Here is a 24,660-nt window from a genome sequence, read left to right as displayed (position 1 = left end):
ACCAACAACAGTATTTTTTGTCTGTAAATTGCCTGTATTCTGAAGGCTGATTTGTCTGCATGCAGAATGAAAAAACCCTGCTACCTCTGTATGAGATCAGCTAACTCACCATCAGTTGAAAAAGCCCATGTAAGGATTTCCATCATCACAACAAGAATCAAACTCAAGGCTTTTCCAAGAGGAGGGCGCAATGTTTCGCTGTGCTTCCAACTGTGCTACGAAGATTAACACCATGGTTCTTCAGGAGGATTTGAGTAAACTGGAAAAGTTTGTATACGAATAGGAAGAACGGATTTACACTGTTAAATGCAAGATTTTGAAATTTGAGCTCCACAGATGGGAAGTTACATTCTCTCTTGGTGGAACTATACCTAGAGAAAGTAAAGGGTCTTGGAGGATGGTATATAGAAATTTGAGGTTCAGGGAACATTCTGCAAATGCTGTGAAGATGACCTATAGGATTTCTGCAATACTGAGAAAGATATTATCACAAATAATAGTAATTTCATATTAAATGATATTTTTTCTTGACCACAGAAGCTATGTAAATTGACTATTTGGGAAATCTTGATCAAGTATCTGAGAAAAAACTAGTCTGTAACATGTTTTGTTAGCTTTCGTTCCTATCATCAGTCCTGTACCTCAAAGATGACAACATCTCAAGTTAGTGAAACTAGCTGGTATTAAAATACGTGTGTAGAGGCTTAAGTGCTGTGAGGACATCATGTTGGAGGCTTAATGGATTTTTTACAACACTCAGAAAGAATTAAAACAGAATTTAATACTTCCTATATTTCGTCCTAGTCACTAGGACATCTACGGGAATTACAAAAACAATTAATGTAACATATACACAAATAACAAACAATACTAAGCCCAATCACGTGGGTGACACTAAAGTTCTGTCTAGGTGGAGCGCCCTCTAAGGGCGGTTGTAGGTGGCATGGAATGTAAGGTGGGACCTCTGGTGATGAGTGTTTCCCAAATCTTCGGAAGCTTAATGCAACCCTATTTATTAAGATTTGGTTGATTTCTGAGAGCTGCTGCTTCTAAGAATAGTCTCTCTTTCTTGAATTTGCTGTGGTGGAGCATGGTGGTTTTCTTCCATAATACCCTGTGGGTGGTGTCCAAGACATGGTCAGCCAAGCCTGAATGACCATAGTTGTGTTAACAGATGTAAGACTTGTGTTCCTCCAGGAGGATGCTGATCTGCCTGTCTGTCCAAAGTACGCCAGCTTACAGGAACAGAGTACTTTGTAAACTCCAGGCAGAGAGAGAGGAGGGAGCTGATCTTTCATAGAATGGATAAGGGCAGCAAGTTTGCAGTGGGGCTTATATGCTGTGTGTAGGTTGTACTTTTTTAGAATCTTGACTATTTTTTCAGATGTGCCACAGATGTAGGGTATGGTGATGGCATTTTTAAAATCTTGTTGATGAGAAGGACAGGAAATGGGAGAGGAACTGATTATTTTTTTGATACTGTGATCGTTGTAGCCATTGGAGAGGAAAGTGCTGTGTATGTGATTAAGCTCAGTAGTGAGGGCGGTTCAAAAATTCAAAAAAGATTGTGGGCTCTCTTGGTAAGAGTTTTAATAATGCCATATTGTTGAGAGGGGTGGTGGTGGTGGTGGGAGAGTTTGTGAATGTATCTGCCTGTGTGTGTGTGGGTTTTCTGTATACAGCGAAGGCAAGTGTATCATTAGGCAGGCGTGTAACTAAAGGTGTCTAGGAAGGGTAAACAATTGTTCTTTTCCTTTTCCATAGTAAACTGGATTCTTGGATGTAGGCTATTGAGATGACTGAGGAAGGAGTCTAACATATCTGGTCCATGAGGCCAAATAGAGAACACATCATTTACATATCTTAGCCAGATAGAAGGTTTGAGTGGGGCTGAGTCTATGGCTCATTTTTCGAAATCTTCCATACTGAAATTGGCAAGAGGGGGGGGGAACCCATGGTGGTTCCCTCTATCTGCTTGTAGATTTTGTTCTTCCAAGAAAAATACCCAGAGTTAATGGCAAAGGAAAAGAGATCTAGGATGTCAGACAGAAAAACGTTTTCTAAGAGAGAGATAAGGTGTCAGTATTGTTTGATATTTGTGTTATGTTACATTAGTTGTTTTTGTAATCCCCATAGATGTTCTAGTGACTAGGACGAAATACAGGAAGTATTAAATTCTGTTTTAATCCTTTCTGAGTGTTGTAAAAAAATCCATCAAGCCTCCAACATGATGGTATTAAAATAGTTTTTTCTCAGATACTTGATGAACATTTCCTAAATAGTCAATTTACATAAGAGTAATTTCATTAGATAAGGTTCTGATTAGACCACACCTGGATTACAAATGTCTGCCTCAAATGTCTGCTGGTTGTGAGGAGAGACAGAGGGCATGTAATCTGCAAAATCTGATGGACAGAAGATGAAGAGGATGGTATGATTGAGAATTTAAGCTGTTGGCAAGTATTTACAAGATGGACACTTGGGATGGAGGGGGGGAGGATTTATAAGGCAGAGAGAGAGAGAGAAAGAAATAAGAACAAGACATCCAAAAAGTTGTGAAAATAAATACTAAGAGAATGTGAGAGTGTAAACATTGAGTTTAAGGAGTGATATGGACTATCATCAAGGATCAGTAGCGCACTCAGGATTTAATCTTGGGGGGGGGGGGGCAAGTTGAGTAGACGATTTAAGAATACACACTACGCATCGCATATGACCTGCGATTGAGCATCTGCAATGATCGCTAATTCATAAGTAGTATAGAAATAGAAGACACAACATAACGTAAATTAAAAAAATGAATTTTAATTAGGAAAAGATTTTTGGAAAATTTTCTAGTTTTTCCTTTTCCTTATAGCAGGAAGCAAGTGGAATATATGATACCAGAGAGTGATGAATGCATCATCCATGAATGGATTTAAGGAGCTGTATCATGCACTTTGTGGGCTACATAGGTCATTCTAGAAAGTTTTTACCATTATTTTAAGTATTAAGTATAAATAATTGATTAGGATACAACTGGCAATATATAAAAATAAAAAATTAAAAATAAAATAAATCGATACTGCATAAAGTAGCCATTCTATGCAGTCCTGGATGAAAGGTGGTAATGTAATAAATTATTATATTTGGCTCTGCTAATAATGGAATCATAAATGAAATTATTTATTTTTCACATTTATGTGATGAAATGTTTCCATTCTGATACTAAACATATTCGTTAATGTTTATAAGTTCAATATATTATAAAAAACAAAAAAAACAGCTAATGCCTTTTATTCCCTTATAAGGAGATGAATTATAAATTTACTTTTTTTTTTTTTTTTGATAAATGTCAATTGCATTTATAGCTAAACCTTAGCTATTTAGTCTGTGTTATTTTAAATATCTAGTTAAAAAATGTTTCAATAAAAACTAATGAATTACCATTTACTGCCATAAATTACTAGTTACTGTATCTAAATTTGCTTCCAAGAGGAAACAACATAATTCCCTTGTCTAAAACTTTAGAAAGGAATAAATTACTATTATTTCAGCTTTTTACAATAAACATGGAATAGCAACTGTTTGCTCTCGCTTCTGAGGATGTAGTTGGTCTCCGCTTTTTATTTTATTTATTTATTTTTTATTTTTTTGACCAGTTCTGATCCATTTTCTATGGATGCACTTGCAGTGAAGTTCAAAAACGCTGTTGTTTACATACAGCAGCTTTAAAAAGTATGTATTTGTATATGTGTGTGTGTGTGTATATATATATATATCATGTGAAAGAAGGGCAGGATGGATCTCCCACGACGAATCTACGGACTCCATGGAGGTGCCCATATGTAATAATAACAAAAAATGAATTTTTCAATACATTTAATAAGCGTTTTAAGCATGATGTTTTTTTCTAAATTAAAAACTTATTAATATAATATACATTGCTGCTTATTAATGAGTGTAGTTTATTTTTACATGATTTCAGATTAATAAAAACATGCAACTTGAGAAATGAAAACCAACATACCCAGAACTGCGATCCACAAAACTCTTCCATTTTTCGCTGTGTCGCTTTTTTCACTGAAAAAAGTTCAATATCACAATATATTAAGTTGTTCACATTTCATGTTCACTTACGAAAAGTATTACATCAAAAATCTGAAGATATGAAAATTTTTTAATCATATTAGAATAAAAAGTGATCCCAACAAGCATATACGATTCAAATACAATGAAAAATCTTCCTTTTGTCATAGATAAATAATCACCTACTCCTCTTCAAATCACGTGTAGACGATTTTTTTTTTTTAATTATATATATACACACACACCGCACAATCTCACCGATGCCAAACCATCGTATCCACCCACCACGTGAACGCTCAGGTGATATGTACCTCAGTGAGCACCTTTTCAACCACATCCACATGCCTTGTTTGCAGTCAGTTGATCGATGGTAGCCTGCACGATAGTTACGACCGGTAAGCGTTGCAACCCGTTGGGGATTTAAAAAATAATTAATAAAAATAAAATAAAGCATCACGAAGGTTTTTTTTTTTTTTTAAACAGCGTAGTAAGTTTAATAACAGGAACTGACAAGACATTTAAGGGTTTGCAATAGGTCTAGCGACCTTGGTCTGCTCCAAACTAATCATCATAATAAATCTATACGCTTCGCCGAACAGCAAAACAAAATTAAAAAAAGAAATCCTTTTGCTCCAAGGAACAACACAAAAATGTGGAGTTGTTAACTTATGTAAATATTATTTTTAAATAAACTAAGGAATATTGATGATGTAATCATTCGCGTAAAGAAGATACTCGGAGTAACTAGTTTTAAATAAAACAATTTTCGGTTGATTATTGTAACTAAATAGGCAGGAACAGGGTTCTAAAAATTAAAAAAATTAAAAAAAAAAACATTGGATTGGAAAAACTGAATTTTTCTGATCAGAAAGATTGAACTGTATGCTAACGTATTTTAAATTTTAAACATCAACAAAGATTAATAAACAAAATCTAGTTATTGATTTATAACAATAAATAAATACTTTAGTCTTTTGATTTTCTAAAAGGAGCAGGAAGCCCTGTTTTAACTATAACGTTCTGAAAATAAAAAAATAAATAAATAAAAGTTTTGGCTTTGCAGAGTTCTCTCCATTGTGCCTTAATGACTAATTAAAAATATAGAAAAGGAAACATTACATTCCATGCATCACTATATGATTTTATCTGTTTTAAATAATTTTTCATGAGTATGTTGTAAAACAGAGAATTAATTCGTTGTAATGCTTCATCAAATATAACAGCACTAGTGTTGGTACTGTTGTTTGCAATTCCTGCTAAATTTAGGCAGGAAAATATACACTAGCAAAACTCGATCGAGATATTTTGAATTGTTATAAATTGGGAAAATTTATTATTTATTAATTTATGACTTACTTTAGAAAACAGTGCACAATGACGAAACGAAAACGTAACGCAAAATAATGAGAAAGAAATATTGCGTGAATGTAATGAACATTTAAATGTGGATAAACCTTAAACTAAAAGGATTTTTCAGTATGGCAGCTATTTACACATCTACAAAGTGTAAAAAAAACGGAGATCGAAGAAAAAAATAGGAACGGTTCAAAATAATACAAGTAGAAAAATAGTTCAAAAACGCAGAAGTCGAATGGATATTCATGAAGGGAATATGACGTAAAAAACGCGTTTGCTTTGCGAGGAAAAGGACAGTAACTGAGCACAGATCTGCCGACGGCTCTAATAATAACGTGGTGAGCAACAAATTAATATAATTGAGAGTCATAAGAGATTATTATTATTATTACGTGACCTCTAATTTGCCCAAGGACTCATCTCGAGTAAGCAGTCCATACTACACAACTCACTTTCTATACTACACTGCTTTATTCTCTATCTAAACACTTGATTCATTCTCTATCGTTATCTACACACTAAGATTGTCATAACTAAGAGTAGAGAGCTTTGGTTATTTGTATTGAACTGTCCGATATTCTGCTTATGTGTGGCACAACAGAAAAATGATGAAAGATGAAAAATCTCTGCTTAGAATTTGACGAACCTGCTTCAAGAATGGAATTTATAATGAACATTAAATCCAGTTTTATTCCTAAATAACGTCTTGAAATTTGATGAGTTTGTCACTGCTCTTAGCAATCATTATGGCTGGCCCAAGGCTATCAATGATTTCATAGGTATCCAGGGAAGAGAGTACAGCAGACAACTGTTGCCATCTCGTGATCCCTAACAGGTTTCCACAGTTTCAGATAACAATGCAATATTAAATATACGAGTTTCTGGCAAGAAACACATTTCTTACCTGAGCAAAAAATACACTAACTCAGGCCAGCTAAAAGAAAGCCTAGAAAAAAAGTTCACTTAGTCTGACTAGAATCGAACTATTAATGGCCTTTCTCCTCGCGATCTACGTCTATGGAAGCAAATGCCATTTTCACAGGACTATTTATTTATTCAATTTTATAAGAAGGGAAGTATTTATTAATGATGGGCTGCAGTTAAGTAGAAAAGGATCAAGTGAGTTATCGAGTATGATAAGTACCTCTGCTAAGAGAGTGGAAACTAAGCAAGTAGGGAATGTGAGTATAAACAAAACATTATCAAACTCAGTTGTGAAAATGATAGAAAAGTGTAAATTATGAAGAAGCTTTTGCAAACAATGCTTGGGTGCTTGAGGACAGTAAGCCTGTTAATTAATTCAAAATTAATTAACAGCTTTTCTGCTCTATTTAGTGAGAGGAGGAAATTCAATTTATAAGTCACTGAGCATTACAATACATTGCTCTTTAGTTTATTTAGTTTACAGGGAATTGTGTAAGATGTACATATAACTTTACAATGGGAATTATTTATAACTTTAAATGGGAATTGAATGCCAGCCGAGTGGGCACTCTCCAGCCAAAAGGCTGCAGGTTCGAGTCCCTCCATGGGCATGGATGTTTGTGATTGACTGTGAAAATACTAGTGGTGGTACACAGTAGATGGCATTGGTGTAGATGACGTGGTTTGCTGTAATTGGTGGATTGAGTGGTGGAGACGGAGAGATGTAGGGCATGTGCTCTCCCTCAATGAGTCCTTGGACTCCTTGGAGGTGACACGTAATAATAATAATTATTATTTTCTTGCATTTATTCAAATGTTTCAAATATAATTAATAAATATCAAGAATTTGAATTAATGATCAATAAAACGAATCAGGAGGCCTGTGTAGCTCAGTGGAAGTGGCACTTTCATCCTCTGTGCTTGGTCGCTCGAAGTCAGACTTAAATTCAAGTCTAGTTGCCGACTGGAGAAACTTTTTTAAGCCTTTCTTCGACCGATTCCCGAGTTAGTCGATCTCTGGCATGGGAAAGCGGGTTTTTCCTCCCGAAAACTCGGGCTTTTTGTTCTGTAAACTCAAGAAAATTGACTGTAGTCCCACATTATTTCAGACAGTAACATATCTTGTTAGGGTCAGATACCAAGAGATGGCAGAACTTGTTTGCTAGCCTCTTCATCAGTGGCTGCTATAATTAGTGATAGACATGGGTAAGCTATCTCTGATTGGCTACCGGTGGAGATTGAACTGCCCACTCAGTCTCCAAAAGTTAGATAGGGTATAAAGGCCTTGCCTACTCCCTATAAGGGAATAAAAGGCATTAGCTGATTTATTTATTATTTTTATTTTAAAAAACGACTCGAGGTTGGAATAAGACTTAACAAAATGCTTAGATTGGAATCCAGAGGATTCCACTTTAAGCATGCACACTACTGTTTTTAATTCAATTCCTATTGTTGTTCGAAAATTGTCTGATGATGTCTTATGATACATAAGACGATATATATATATATATATATATATATATATATATATATATATATATATATATATATATATATATATATATATATATATATATATATATATATATATATATATATATACACATATATATATATATATAAGTTATTTATTTGGCATACATGTAATTTTATGGTCACCAGTCACCTGTTTTTGCCTTGATTCTGCCCCTCCATATACCAGTTTTTGATGTCTCCAAGATCCACCCTCTAATCCACATAACCAGTGTATGCACTGCAATTATATTGATAAACACATCACGCTGTGGACGAACCAGGACACATAAATTTAGATTGTGCTTTTCTCATAATTCAGAACAAAATAAATACTTCACAAAAGCTGCAATACGAGGATGACGTCATGATAGTCCTTCCACAACCATCACTCCATGTTTTGGCGGCTGCCAAATATGCAGTGACTCTGCGTTGGCACTATGATAGGCCAAGACAATCGGTTCCTATTGGAACTGATAATTAGATTGGAGTATTATTTTACGGCTGCAAGACCATAAAATGAATAGCCAGAGGCATTAAATATGCACCCTGTAACTTGGGAGAGGTTGTTTTAGGTAAATCTTAGTATAATAGGGATAATAATACATTTATTATAACAAATAAATTAATTAAAAAATTTAAAAAAATACATATTTCATCCTATGTAGCCCTGTGGAATAGACGTTTGTATCCATAGTACTAGACAGTCAGAAGAAAGCAGTTCTCAGTTCGATTCTAGATGCTGATTAGAGAAACTTTTTCTACTACCTTCTTCAATACCCAAGTTAGTCTATACCTAGCAACAGGGGGAGTCTTAAAGCATGGGCATGCTGGACAATCGCCCAGAGGCCCCATGCTTAATTTTATTGACCATTTACATTTTTATTTTCGTAGGTAGTTGGGCAGGGGGCCCCAATGCATCACTTTGACCAAGAGCCTAGAATACTGTTAAGACGGTACTGCCTAGCAAGGTAGATTTTTCATCCAGAAACTTGGGTGTTTTGTCCCGTCAACTCAAGAAAATCGACCTTAAAACCCACACTCCTTCTGACAATAAATATGTTCTGCTTGGGTTAGAGTCTACAAGCCTTTTTTCGACCGGTTCCCGAGTTAGTCGATCTCTGGCACGGGCAAGCGGATTTTTTCTCCTGGAAACTCGGGTTTTTCGTCCCGTAAACTGAAGAAAATCGACCATAGGACCCACATTATTTCAGACATTAAATAGGAGTGTTAGAGACCACGAGATGACCGCACTTGTTGAGCTGTCTCTCTTGACTGCGTGCCACTTTAGTGATAGCCTTGGGCAAGCTATCTCTGATCGGGTACCAGTGGAGATTGAACTGCCCACTCAGTCTCCAAAAGTTAGATAGGGTTAAACGGCCTTGCCTACTCTCTATACGGGAATAAAAAAGCGTTAGCTGATTTTTTTTAACGATTTTTTGTACTGATATATAAAACACGCATGATTAGGACGAAGCTGGATTGATTACTCACTAAGGAGCCCTCTAAAGTGATTAATAATATTTTTGAGGCAGTTGATGATAGTATCAAGATATTGTTTTCTGGAGTATGTGATACGAAGTTGAAAGAATGAAAGATACATGTAAAGGGAAAAAAATTAATAAACCAGCAAACGCATTTTATTCTTCTTAATAAATGCCATTTAGCATTATCTAATATTTTAAGACTAGTGTGCATCCGTTCTACACCCTTAGCCAATCAGAGATAGCTGGTCAAGACTATAAATGTTTTTTTTTTTTTATAATAATAATAATAATTTTTTTTTCTAATAATAATATTTTTATCGCTATAGTACTGTATTCCCTTCCAAACAAATTAGACAGAAATAAAAAACAAAAATATAACACTATGATACCAAAGTTTGCTGAATATTGCTTTCATTTAGTTACAACAATTATAGTAATATCAGATGAGAGGGATATAGTAATATCCCTCTCATCTCCGTTTCGTCTTTGTTGTTCTTCGTCTTACTTTGATGGTCATTAATTCTATTTGAATTATGATCCATTTTTAAAGAAAAATATGGATGGCTCCGTTGTCCCTTTTTAAGCGCCTCCGTAGCGCAATTGGAAGAACGACGGTACATTGCGCCCTTCGATTGGAATAGGCCTAAGTTCGATTCTCGTCGCGACGGGAGGAATCTTTATCTGGTCGATTTCAATCGAAGGTGAGTTAGCCGATCTCATATGGAGGTAGCAGGGTTTTTTCTCCCGGAAACTCGGGTTTTTCATCCCGCATACATACAAATCGGCCCATCAGAACACACGCAATTTACAGACAAAAATTACTAGTTGTGGTGGTGTTGGAAGTGGGCGGTAGATGGCGTTGATGGAGATGATTCGTAGTAGAGGTTAGGTGTAGAGAGAATTGTAGATGTCCTCCCACGATGAGTCTTCGGACTCCTTGGAGGTATCAGGAATAATAATAATAATAATAATAATTAGAATAATTAATTTTTTTTTAAACATTTTATTATGTCTCAGTATAAATTACATACAATATTAATATTTACAATAAGATTTATACAGAAGTTTTGAATTTAGAATATAATAATAATAATAATAATAATTTTTTTTTTTTTTTTTTTTTTATAAACGACTTATTTGTTTTTACAATGAAAATGATAAGGTTTACTATCACACAGAGTATCTGCACACACACACAATGAAAAACATATTATCTTTTCTGTACAGTACGAAAATTCGATATACAAAATGCAGAGTACATTTTATAAATATGAATGTACATTTTTTTAAACTAGCTAAATATGGATTGGCACCAATGTGCACTCAATTCATGATACAATGCAGTAATGCAGCATACACACACAATTCAATAATGATAATTTTTTTTTTTTACATTTCATTATGTCTCAGTATAAGTTACATACAATAATAATATTTACAGTATTTACAATAAGGATTATACAGAATTTTTTTTTCTTTTTTTTTTTTTTTTATATGTCTCAGATGAATTGCATACATAGTTGCTGTAGTAATTATATGTATATAATATTTATAACGCATTACAAGTGTGTATAACAGATACTTGCAAGTTAGTAATTTTCTTCCTCGAAGCTTAGCAGAGTTTATCTGAGGAAAATAATAGATGACAGAGGGTGGTGGTTTCATGGTTGTGTTCCTATACTGGTCACAAGCCAGGTGTTGATTTTACTGTTTGTTGGTACGTGCTTGAAAGACTTCGACTGCTATTACAGTTTAACTTTTTTTTTTTTTGTGCAAATAGGGTTGGATTTAGACATGGTGTGTTTGTTTCTTTGTGTTCTTGTAGTGATAGTTTTTGAGAGGTGGGGGGGGTTGTCATAGGTTTGTGTGTGTGTGTGTGTGTGTGTGTGTGTGTGTGTGTGGTGGGGGAGAGAGAAACAGGAATTGCTCTAATTTTCATTCTCGCTATAATATTTACATAGTGCCTGTTTCAGCTCTCTGTATGTTCCTAGGTTTCTGTTGTCGAACGGCAGTTTGTTTATCATGTCAGATATGTAGAAGTTTCGGGTGGCTTTGCCGTGCTGATTGTTGTACTTATATGTTATGTAGTTTGTTGACTTGCTGACTCTTGTTATTTGAAATGTTGTTCTGGTTACTCTATATGTTGGGCTGTAGTAGTGTTTTAACATGACTGTGTAGTGGCATAAGTGTTTCACCTTAAATATTTTGTGTTTTGTCCATGCTTCCTGCATAAGAGTGGGTTGTTCCCAGAATATCAGTTTTATCATTTTATCTTGCAACCATTGTAGCCTGCTAAGTCTGTAGTCTGTGCAGAATGCATATGATGTGATTGCATATCTTAAAATGTTTTCACATAATGCTTTATAGATTAGTATTTTTATGTGGGTTGGGGCAATGTCTTTTAATCTGTATAGTTTGCTTGCTATTATCCTAAGCTTGGTATGTAGGTAGTTTGTATGGCTATTCCAACTTTGATCTGCATCGAAGTGAAGTCCAAGGTAGCGTGTTGTTTTCACCTGTGTGATGGTTGTGATTTTAGGTTCTGCACTTTGTGTATAGGAGGATGAATGTTTGATAGTGAGATATTTAGTTTCTATGGGCAGGGTTTGGGGGTTTTTGAATATCATTAGCTTTGTTTTTCCAGGGTTTATACAGTATATATGCCGTTTTCGGTTAACCAGTTAGTGATTTGATTGATGTCGTGTTGCATATTTTTGTAAGCGATTTTTGCAGTGTTGTGAATGGATACTATGGCAGTGTCGTCTGCATACTGGAAGATTTGACTTTTTAGGGGGAGTTGGCTTATGTCGTGTGTGTATATGTTAAATAGAATGGGAGATAGGACAGCTCCTTGCGGTACTCCACAGGTTACATGTACCTCTTTGCTGTGTGCTGATCCTATACGTGTGATGTGCTTTCTGTTTTTCGTGTATGCTTTAAACCACTGGAGTAGACGACCTCCAATTCCGATATGGGTAAGTTTCGTTAACAAGGTTTTATGTGTTAGTGTGTCAAATGCTTTTGTTAGGTCAATGAATACCACTAATGTTATTCTGTTTTTATCCGATGCAGCGTTTATTAGATCTGTGAAATCTTCCAGGAGTGTTGCTGTTCCTTTATTTTTTTGAAAGCCATATTGTGTTTTGGGTATGATTTGAAATTTTTCAACGTATGTGGAGAGTTTCTGATGTACAATGCGCTCCATGATTTGGTTGATTACAGGCAGCGTGGCGATAGGTCTGTAATTACTTATTATGTTTCTTTTTCCCTGTTTGTGTATGGGTGTGATTAATGCAGTCTTCAGTGTTTCAGGTATGTGTCCTGTTTCGAAGATTTTATTTAACAGTTTTTGTATAACTGGAAGTAGGTCGGTTGAGTGTTTCTTGATGTCTTTTGGTCTGATTCCGTCTATCCTCGGTCCTTTGTTAGGATTAATTTGTTGAATTGCCAGTGATAGTTCTTCTTTTGTTACTGTGGGGAACCACATCGACTGGGTTGCTCGTGGACCTAGTGGAGAATGTTCGTATGTGTGAGGAAAGGTTGTTTCTTGTAGCTTTTGGACAGAGTTCACGAAGTGCTGATTAAAGTTGTTTGCCAACTGTTTAAGGGATTTGGGGTCGCAGGCAAAGCTGTGTTTTATTGTTTCTGTGGCAGTGGTTCTGTGTATATTGTCCAGCATTTCATTAATCAGGTGCCAGGTTTCCTTTATGTCATTCTGTGCTGTTGTTAATTTGTTGCTGTAATAGTTTCTTTTTGCCGTTCGAATCTGGGTTGTTAGGAGATTCCGTTTTCTTTTGTATTCAGCTTTTAAAGCGATATTGTTCGGTGACTTCTTAAGTTGTTTCCATAGGGCATCTTTTCTTTGTATGTCTGTTAGTATGTTGTCTGTTATCCATGGATTTTGTTTCGTTTGGGGGCGTATTTTTATTTTTGTTAATGCTTTGTTGTATATTTTGTTAAATGCAAGTTTAAGATTATTATATACAGCTTCAGCAGAGTCTAAAGATGCTATCTGCATCCAGTCTGTTTTTCTGATTTCATCGTTCACTATTGCTTCGTTTACAATGCTATGATACTGTTTTGTAGTCTCAGTGATTTTTATGGGTTCTGGTTCAGTGTGTAACTGCAATGCTGTGAAAGTTTGCTAGTTTGCATGTTATGACGGCTGCTGTGTGGCTGTTTGGAGGGGCCCTTATATTATATGATCAATGCAGGTTGAAGTTGTTGTGTTTCCGACTATCTCTTCTCGTGTATACGACTGTATGGATGGGGTTATGTTATATGCCGATAATAGGTCTAGGTATTGTTATTTATGTTCCTAATGTTTATATTAATGTCTCCTATTATTATCAAGTATTTTGAGGTGCCTACTTTCGTGGCTGAAAGCCATCTGTTTAGTTCTTCTAGGAATTTTGTGGTGCTTAAGTTGGGTGGTCTGTATATTGCGTTTAATATCAGGGAGTTTTCTTGTTTGATGTTTTTAATTTCGATGCATATGTTTTCTGCGTATTATTATTATTATTATTATTATTATTATTATTATTATTATTATTATTATTATTATTATTATTATTATTATTATTATTATTATTATAACAGGTAGAGCCAGTAGTGTAGCTCAGTAGTAGTGGTGTTTGCACTCGACGACACTTGACCACACGAGGAAAGATTTCGGGTTCATATCTAGTCGCTGACTAGAGGAACATTTTCTAAGCCCTTTTTTTTTTTTAACAGTTCCTGAGATAGTTTATCTCTGGCACGGGTAAGCGGGTTTTCTCCCTCAGAAACTCTGGTTTTTTGTCACGTAAACTCAAGAAAATCGGCCGTCGAACCCACACTATTTTCAGACATTAAAAATATTGTGTTAGAGTTAGGAAACTAACACAATATGTCAGACTACGAAATGGAAGCACTTGCTAGCCACTTTCTTCACTGCTTACCGATTAATTAGTGAAAGCCTTGGGCCGACTATCTCTGATTGGCTACCAATGGAGATAGAACTGCTCACTCAGTCTTCAAAAGTTAGACAGCGCTAAAACGGCCTTGACTACTCCTTATAGGGAAACAAAAAGGAGGTAGTGATTCTTATACAGGTATCTCCATGGAATCAGAAGACTCATTGGGAAATCCATTATTCACGCACTAGCCATCATTCGCACAATGCCTATCATACTCTTCTTAAGCGTTTTCACTGATGAAGCACAAATAACCACCTCTCCAACCCATTCGTTACTCTCCAAGCAAAAAGTGTAGTCCTAACATACTTGCTAAGCACACTGTTATTCAACACCCACTGGTGATCCCTTGTTCTCTTCCTTGTTTTCATGTACTGAGAAAAGTGCAGTGCCAATCCTATAAAACCAGTTTAATAACTAAAATGCTTCTATCTTTTAATTTATTATTTTTCAATCTATTCTCATATAAAACATTTCATAGACCTGCCACATTCTTTGCCACTTGCATCTGGATCCTCTGCACTTCATCCCCATGGAATCCGGAAACCCTAGTCTGTGTGCAATAGTCCAGGTGTAGCCTTATTATTGCTTTATATAGGGGACCAATAACCTCCTTATCCCTGCTTGTTAGTGTGTTCTTCAACAACCACGTAATTTAATCTGGTTTTGGTTACCTTCGCCATATATCCTCTAAACTTTAACTGCCTGTTCCCAGTCACATCATCAGTTTCTGGCCGTTCAGTCCCATCCATATAATACACAGATTGAGATTTCTTCCCAAAGCCCATCACGTTGCTTGCCACATTACACCCATTTACTTTTTGCCCACAGTGGTAGTCTGTTTAAGTCTTCCTACAGGATCTCCGATAACCTTCATTTACCATTGCTATTCCCAGTTTAGCATTGTCAAAAAAAACACTGAATATTTCTTGTGAAGTAATTTCCGATATCATTGACATACACATTAAACAACAGAGGACTATGTATTGAATCCTATGATACATCGCTGGTCACTTTCCTTCTCCTGGACTCAGCTCCTCCATAAACCACTATTATGTATCCTCCTGGAATTTCAATAGAAATCCCAGTATTTCTATTGAAATTCCAGGATAGCGGCAGTTTTGCTGACAACTGACGCTATCTTCTAGTGCAAAATCCGGAAACTATATATTGTTGCTAGTTATAAACCAGCATCTTTTTGCATAAAATGTTGGACTGTATCCAGAAAAGAGCAAAACGCTTAATATAATGCCGTTTAAAAAATCCTTTCAATTGCTTTTTCATAGACGCTCTGTTTATGTAACGACTTTTTTACAGGTATTTTCACCGGTGCTATTCCATCGAAATGGCCATCATAGTTTATCATAGTTGCTACGTTTTCTTTTAATCGTGTAAGAAAAACAGCGCCGCTAATTAATGTTCATAGTTCAGGTCCAAAGATATCGAACTAATTTCTTAATCTCTTCCAATATTCCAGCAACCTCTAATCGTCCAAATACATTACCTTCTTATGAATATAACCACAGATCTTCAAAAACACATTAACGGATTCCTTCTTGCTCACACACACACACAGAGAGAGAGAGCACTGTTGTGTTATAGGTTCAAAACCTCTATGCTAGAGTGATATTAAGACAAAAAACTACTATGCAATTCGGAGGCAGCGGTATGACGATATAGTCCGGTTTTTTGCCACGAAGATTTTAAATTCCAAGAGGTATCTGAACATTCTGGACAACACAATGCTTCCTAATTTGTGGCGTTTCTAAGAAACTGGCCATTGTCTCTTTCAGCAAGACAATGAGCCGTGTTGCTGCTGCTGTAACAGTACTGTTTATTAACATCAACGTCGCCACACTTGACTGGCCTGCACAGATCCTGCAACCAAACTGAACATCTATGGGATAAACTGGATGGTCCGGTGAGATCAAAGAAAGTCCACTCCAACACTAGGATCCACACCAGGATCTGATTACATGCTTGCAGGAAGAATGTCCAAAAATCCCTTTGACCACTACCATACGCTTGTGGAAAATATGCCTCGTAGGATTGCTGCAGCCATTACAGCTAAAGGAGGTTCTACATCTTATTAAGTGGCACCCTGGCTGTTTATTCCTCTGGCTATGGTATCTGTTGACTTCCTTCCAAGCAGAGTACTCAATGACCGGTTTATTTAACACTCGTAAAATTGGTGATTTGCAACTGTTTTATTTATTTATTCTTAGAATACTTAGTTTTATATTATATTACTGCATTTTATTGTATTTGGTATATTTCCTGATATTTGTCTGAAAGATGCATTATAGTAGTACCATAAAATGGCATCAAAAAAAGAACAACAGGGCAGCAACAAAGAAGAAAGAAGTTCCCTGAATATAGACGTTTAAACTAAGATGCTTGTTCTAGAAAAGTATAACGCACGTACCCTATCATGTTATATCAATAAAGAAAGTAATAGTTAAACTGTTAACTTTAATAAGAAGGACTTCCTTGTATTTTTGGAAAGTTTCAGTGTACTGGAAGAGAGCAAACATTATTTCAATCTCTAAAAGAGGATTAAAAGTAATGGAAACTGAACCCCCTATACGTTTAACATGTGAAATGGAAAGCAATGAAGTTTATTAAGAGACGCCTGTACGGACATGTAGATACCAATATAATTCTTATCAAATCCCAGCACTGTTTTGTTTTATCAAACCTCGTTAGTTGCTGTGATACTGGTAATTAGGCGTTACATGCAGTAAATACTTCTGTCAGCATATATTTGGATTTCAATAAAGTCAAAACTGTACTGCAATGATTAGAAAGTCAGTTTAAGAAAGAGAAGGCAGGCAGCAGCAGAAGTAGTAAATGGTTACGCTTCCATTACAGTAAATAGTGTGTGTGGGGGGGGGGGGGTACACAAAGATCAACATCTGGTCATTTAATAATAAACATCAGTGGTACTTACAAACTTTTAAAATACATGTGAAAATTGGCATTCATAACCATAATTTTAGCATATGGCATAAAGCCATATATTTTTAATTTTCATATAAAAGTACGTGTGTGTGTGTGTGTGTGTGTGTTCTCCTGGCAAATTTGCCTGGTTTCAGAATGATAAAAATCAGTTTCAGAGAAGAAACACTTCCATCTGTATATGAGACCAGCTACCTCATCTTCAACTGAAAAGCCTTGATAAAGCCTATTTTCTTCCTAGACGAAATTCGAATCCATGTTTTTCCCACCAAAGAGGTTCATTGACACCAACTGAGCCATAAAGGCTACTTCTGGGTTCCCTGATATTCTTAATTTTTATCAATGATAATTGATAAAAATTAAAAGTAATAATACAGTAATTGATAATGAAATTAAAAAGGTAAATAATAATAATAAATACACTATTCCCAAAGGAAGCAAGCAAAGCTCCTTTTCCTAACTTATGTCTTTTATGCTAGTGGTAATGGAATTTGCTATCATAACTCTAAACTAACACAAGAAAGACCATCATAGTTACGATTGTAGGCGCCGACTATTAGCACTTTTTTCTGGTCTTTCTTCGGTTGGTTTCTGAATTATTCGATCTGTGAATAATTCGGAAAGCAAATTACTGAATGATCGGAAGCAAACATACTTCCTTCCTCCCAGAAATTTGGGTTTTAAACCCCATAGCTCAAAATCGTCGAGCATAGAATTCACACTATTTCAGACAATACATACGAATTATGACTATAAACGATGGCATGGAAAAGATTAGGCTTGTCTGCCTAATCTTTTCCATGGAGCCTTAATTCATTGAGAGCTTGAGCTCAACATCAGTAGGGATGAAGGAATTAAAAGTGTAATGCCTAAATTTATAAACAGCAGAGCAGAGGGGGGGGGGAGAGGATAAAAGGAGTAAAAGTGCGTTTCAATAGCCAGGAGTGCAAACGAGCAGTACGATTTTGTAGATTTCAAACCTCGGAGAAAAGAGAAATAAGCGAAAATTTGAATGAGGTCTATAAAATTGTTAAAAAAATGAACAAGTTCAATGAGAAAATATAACAACATCCCCCATAAATGAACAAGTCATCATGGGGATGTTATATTTTACTAGAATCGCATTCTAGGGCAATAATTTTAAATTAATTTAAAATTAAATGTAAATGTTAATTTAATTTTAAATTTTAAAGCGTTATTCTTCGAATACAGAAATAATTTTCAGAGACATAATGATAGTAATCGCGCAAACAGTAGTAATATCGACAACCAAAAATATAACTCTCAAGGCATTAGAAGACCATTAACAAAAAAAAAAAAAAAAAAAAGTTAATGACTTTAATTCCCTTACAGGTAGTAGGCGAGGCCGTTTTAGCACTATCTAACTTTTATTGAAACTGAGGAGGGCAGTTCAATCTCAACAGGAAGCCAATTAGGGGTAGCCTGCCCAAGACTATCACTAACAATATCCAGCATCCGGTGAAGAGAGGACGCTGACAAGTGCTGTCATCTCGTGGTCCCTAATCCTAACACTATATATTTATTATCTGAGATAGTGTTGGTTCTATGGGCGGTTTTCTTGAGTTTCCGGGAGAAAAAACCCGCTTGCCTGTGCCAGAGATCGGTTATTTTCGGAACCGGTCAAAGAAAGGCTTAGAAAATGTTCCTGTAGTCGGTGACTAGATTTCAACCTAGGTCTTCCTTCTGGCGATCAAGTGCTGTGGAATGCAAACGACACTTCCACTGAGCTGCACAGGCTCTAAGAATGACCACTGTAGGATTAATTCTAGTCGCCGAGTATGCGGAATTTTTTTTTTTTTTTTTCTAGATCAATAAACTCTTCTCGAGTTGTCGATCTTTGGCACAGGCAAGTATTGTACATGTACATGTACAATACTTGCCTGTGCCAAACTGGAATTTTTACTCTACAACTCAGAAAATTGGATCGTAAAATTCACGCAATTTCAAATATCAGTCAGGTTTTATGAATATGAGATTTCAGCAATTGTCTGGGTTACTCATTCCCAGATGTGTACAAAATCATGGGAAGCTATGAACTCGCCTATCGGTGAGGGATGAGGATCATGACCAGCTGCCTACGATTTCTAAAAGCTAAAGAGATCACATAGTTTTTTGTTTTTAAGTAAAAGGCGTAAGTGGATTTGCTTATTTTTTTTTATTAAAAATTTTAATTTTAAACTGAATACTGCATGTAAAAATTGTGTTCTAGAGGGATGTTTATTATTAGTAGTTGTAGGAGTTAATATGTATATGCTGTATCATATTGATTTTCAGACTAAGGTTTTGAAGACTCAGTGGCTAGTCTTTATCTCAGATTAATGCTGGTTAACGAGTCATCATCATTATTATTATTATTATTATTATTATTATTATTATTATTATTATTATTCTCAGCAATACATCATATCAAACCAAACAAAGGCCCAGGAATAGATGGTATCAGACCTAAAGATATAAAGCAACATGCAACTAGTTTAAGTCCTTTCCTACTAAAACTAATAAATAAAATTAAAACAGGACAGATACCAAGTATGCTAAAGACCGCCATAATCACACCCATATACAAACAAGGAAAAAGAAATTTAATCAGCAATTACAGACCCATAGCAACATTACCAATTATCAATCAAATTATGGAGCGGATCATACTGAAGAAACTCACAGCATACGCTGAGATCTTTCATATTATCCCCAAAACACAATATGGTTTTCAGAAAAATAAGGGAACAACATCTCTCTTGGAAGACTTTACAGACGTAATTAATACCGCCTTAGACAAAAACAAAATTGCCATGGTAGTCTTTATAGATCTAACTAAAGCATTCGATACACTTACACATCAAACCTTGTTAGAAAAGCTGAGGCATGTTGGAATAGACGGGCCTCTTCATAGGTGGTTTACAAACTACCTTCAAAATAGAAAACATATCACACGTATCGGATCAAACCGAAGCAGAGCTACCAGTAACCTGTGGAGTGCCACAGGGAGCTATACTCTCCCCAACTCTATTCAACATTTACACGCACGATATTAATCAGTTACCACTCAAAGGTAAGATATTCCAATACGCAGACGATACAGCAATAATATCCATCCATAATAACGCAAGCATAGCCCAAACAAATATGCAACATGATATAAATCTGATCATACACTGGCTCACGAAAAACTCCATACACCTAAACTCAGAAAAGACAAAATTAATGATATTCAGAAATCCACTGACTCGACCAGTTGATAACAAATATATAACCATCCAACATCCACTTTCCAACATAAAAAACACACAGAACAGCAAAACCACTACAATCACTGAGGTTGAAACAATACGATACCTTGGAATTTACTTCGATGCAGATATGAACTGGAATAGCCACATAAACCGGCAAACTCTACAGATTAAAAGATATAGTTCCCATACGCCTAAAAACACTAATATACAAAGCACTATGCCAAAATATACTAAGATACGCTATAACAACGTATGCTTTCTGTGCGGTATCCGGAGAGTTCATCGAAAAACAGTTTACCGAAAGGCAATTCATCGAACAACAATTCATCGAAAAAGCAATTCACCAAATTGCTTTTTCGATGAATTCACCCTACAAATTAAATAGATTAATGTCGCTACAGTACAAAATGACAAAACTGATCTTTTGGGAACAAAGAGAAAATCACGACCTTATAAACATTGCAATGTTAGAACACAAAATACTGACAGCAAAACATTTATGTCACTATGCAGCCTTGCTAAAACATTATTTCGATGCCAACTACAGGACAGTTAGAAATACATACCGTATAACAAGACCTCAGACTATTAATTATATCACATATAAATACAATAATCACTACGGAAAGGCCACGCGAAACTTCTACATCCCAGACTTGATAAACAAATTACCTTTTGAATACAGAAACCTTACAAACCCTGAAACTAGCTCTCAGGACATACTACGAACAAGAAACACGCACCCAAAATACCATATAAACTTAATGAAACACAATATATTCGCTCAGGCTTCCAGTTCAGCGACGCATCAATACATTCCAAGTTATTGTGTGTGTGTGTGTGTGTGTGTGTGTGTGTGTGTGTGTGTGTGTGTGTGTGTGTGTGTGTGTGTGTGTGTGTGTGTGTGTGTGTGTGTGTGTGTGTGTGTGTGTGTGTGTGTGTGCGTGCGCGCGCGCATTTCTCAATCATAGATTTCGTAGCTTCCCAACACAAAAAAAAAAACCAATACATAATAACCAACTGGTGTCATCCTCAGATAAGCTTATATATAAGCTTCGAGGATGAAAGCAAAGAAATTAGTTCTCATCCAAGATGTATCATATGTAACCAAATGCATCTAATGTACGTATCACATGAAAACCAATGTATGTAATGTACGTATCACATGAAAACCAATGTATGTAATGTATGTATTATATGTAAACCAATGTAGGTAATGTAAATATCACATGTAAACCAATGTAGGTAATGTAAATATCACATGTAAACCAATGTAGGTAATGTAAATATCACATGTAAACAAATGTATGTAATGTATCATATGTAAACAAATGTATGTAATGTATCAGATGTAAACAAATGTATGTAATGTATCAGATGTAAACAAATGTATGTAATGTATCAGATGTAAACAAATGTATGTAATGTATCATATGTAAACAAATGTATGTAATGTATCATATGTAAACAAATGTATGTAATGTATATAACAATTGTAACAAATGTATGTAATGTATATAATAACTGTAACAAATGTATGTAATGTAAAAAAATTCTTTTAAAAGTAAATCATGAGTTTACACCGTATGTTTGTGAGAATAAGGAAACATGATATTTAGATTGCATATGTGTAAATACTGTTGTATAATCACACCTTTTCAAACTTGAAAAAAAAAAAAAATAGTAAACCACAACATGTAATATTATACAACTTATGTAACCCTGAACAATATAATTGTAAATTATTATTATGACTGTTATATTTAAAAAAAAAAAAACTGTTATCATCATTACTATTTAAATCTCATTATATGTAACACAAAGTGCTGAACCTTGTAAAATAATATACTGAATATATGATCATTGTACATATGTAAATATTTGAAAGAACAATAAAAAAATTATTATATAATGTAATAATATAAATATAATAATGTTATAATAATATAATAATGATGCATTTCTGTATATTATTATACACAGAAATGCCTCCCAAAGAAAGAAATTAATACATTATACAGAAAAAAAGAAAAAGAAAAATCTGTACGAATTTCATTGTTACAAAAAAAAATAAATAAATAAAAAATTAAACCTGTAGTAAATATGTAATATTATGTGTTGTAAATATGTAATCAGAACATGTAATCATAAATTTAATAATAAAAAAAAGATGGACTTTTAAAAAAAATTATTATTATTATATAATTATTATTAATTATATAAGGTAGAATTATATTATATAAGATAAAATAAATATAATGATTTCTAAACTGTGTAGAATTATCATAAATAAATATCGAAACTCCTCACAAGTCGGTATACAAACAATGAATAAAATTCATTTGTTTAAAAAAAATAATAAAAATTATTATTATTATTTCTTGTGTTATAATTAGCCCCTTCTTATAACCAAAACGATCTGAAATTATTAGTTTCCTTCTCACCGGCTGGAATTTAATGAAATTTGATAATAGGATTTTTATTAAATATAATCGAGTCACTTCAATTTTGGTGTTTGAATAGAATAATTTTAATAGCAAAATTAAGCAGAAGAAAATTATATCTAAAGTTACAATTGCAATGATAAGGAATGGTGTTGCTACCTGGGAATGCGATTACGAAACGAAGCATTTTATGATTTCCTGTATTTATTACTTTACAGGAAGTTAAACTAAAAAGTCGGAAATGCTACAAACATCTACATGTGCGCTAGAACACCAAACGAAAATACGCACCTCTCTTACCACATTCTCGTTTTGGCCTCAAGTGTCGGTATGTTAGATTTGGTCTTACATCTTGTTGAATTTTAACAGCAAGCGAAAATTGGTTCTGCGCTATCATTTTCACTCATGTATTTTTCCTCGGTCTGATATCAAACATTCTCTGATAATAGAGATAACTGCGTTATAATCATCATAAACGATTAGCGTTGTTATCAGCTATGATGTCATCGGCAACCACTTATTTTATTTAGATATTTTTTTTCAGAAACAGTTCACTAATACTGTAAATAATAAGACAAAAGAATAGAAAATAATGCGGATTAAAATAATAGAAAAATACCATTTTTCTATTAAATACCATTTAAAGCATTATGAATGTCTGCGAAAATTATACAGGAATAAGTTTAAACAGGCTATAAAATGCACGCAAAATTGAACAGAATCAGCCCTATTCTTGAAAAAAAGTTATAAATGAAGAATAAAATGGATTTAGAAAACGAAGCTGCTGCATTAGTGATATTCACCCTCAAAATACTAACTGATAAAAGAAAAGGAATTCGACTTGTAAATACATTCATAAATTATAGAAATGTGACAATATTGACAAATATAAAAACTCTATAATATACTAAAGAGCCACTTACCTATAAATTTATCAAAGCACTTTAACAGTGTAAGTAAGAAAACAGTAATAAGCATAAAAAGAAGCAAGAACAGAACCAGATCATTTAAAGTAGAACTTAGACAAAGATGTTTCCTATTTTCAATATTCTGTGAAGTGTGTAAATCTAATACAAAACTTCTTGTCAAACTGAAGCTAATCAAAACGCTTTAACTTCAAAGTTAAAGTGCCGAACCACCTTCAAAAGCAGTACCCACTAGTGTTGCTCAAGCGACTGACTCGGCAGTGCCATCTCTCTTCATATAAACATGCTGCGAGCTGGAAATGAACTTGTAAATAAAAATTCGCCGGCATCTTTGAACGAACGTTATCTGCGAATTGCATATCAATCAACTGCATATCATCTCTTTCCTCTTTAAGATGAAAATTACTTGTTTATTTTGATATCATCTGAGAAGTTTATAAAACCCAGGGAGGGGAGATGGTTTGACTATTCACAAAATTTGGAAAATTTTCATCTGTATCGTTGAGGAGGGGGTCTCAATAATGTTATAGTTTTAAACCTGGCATACACACAACTACAAAAGAAATTTCCAATATTACTGAACGATTTTTATATTCTGTTATATTTATATTTCTTCTTTCTTTTTTTTCCCCTTCTTCTTGTATACAAAGATGTTTTAAGACACATAAAACGAAATAGTTGCAATAAATTCTGCGTTATTAACATTTTACGTGAGTTAGGTGTTTTATTACACTGATAAGTTAAAGCGTTTGGCAATTTGATTCAGATGCTCAAGT

General features: G+C 34.6%; 1 protein-coding gene across 1 annotated transcript in view; it reads right to left on the bottom strand.

Moving 5' to 3' along the window:
• The window catches only part of LOC150105146 (multidrug resistance-associated protein 1-like), a 475,014-nt gene extending 450,928 nt beyond the window's left edge, over positions 1-24,086 (bottom strand). Inside the window, exons 1-2 of the mRNA XM_090396181.1 lie at positions 23,882-24,086; positions 4,010-4,062 (exon numbers count right to left, since the gene is read on the bottom strand). Of these exons, the coding sequence (XP_090252307.1) occupies positions 4,010-4,062; positions 23,882-23,936 (108 nt within the window). The 5' untranslated portion in view covers positions 23,937-24,086. The remainder of the gene's footprint in view (positions 1-4,009; positions 4,063-23,881) is intronic.
• Between the last annotated feature and the right edge of the window lie 574 nt (positions 24,087-24,660).

The sequence above is a fragment of the Typopeltis vanoorti genome, chromosome 7 (assembly GCF_054136105.1).
Source record: "Typopeltis vanoorti isolate ZY-2024b chromosome 7, IOZ_Tvanoo_1.0, whole genome shotgun sequence".
NCBI lineage: Eukaryota > Metazoa > Arthropoda > Arachnida > Uropygi > Thelyphonidae > Typopeltis > Typopeltis vanoorti.
The sequence above is the reverse complement of the archived record's forward strand: the minus strand, read 5'-3'. Positions and strand labels throughout refer to the sequence as shown.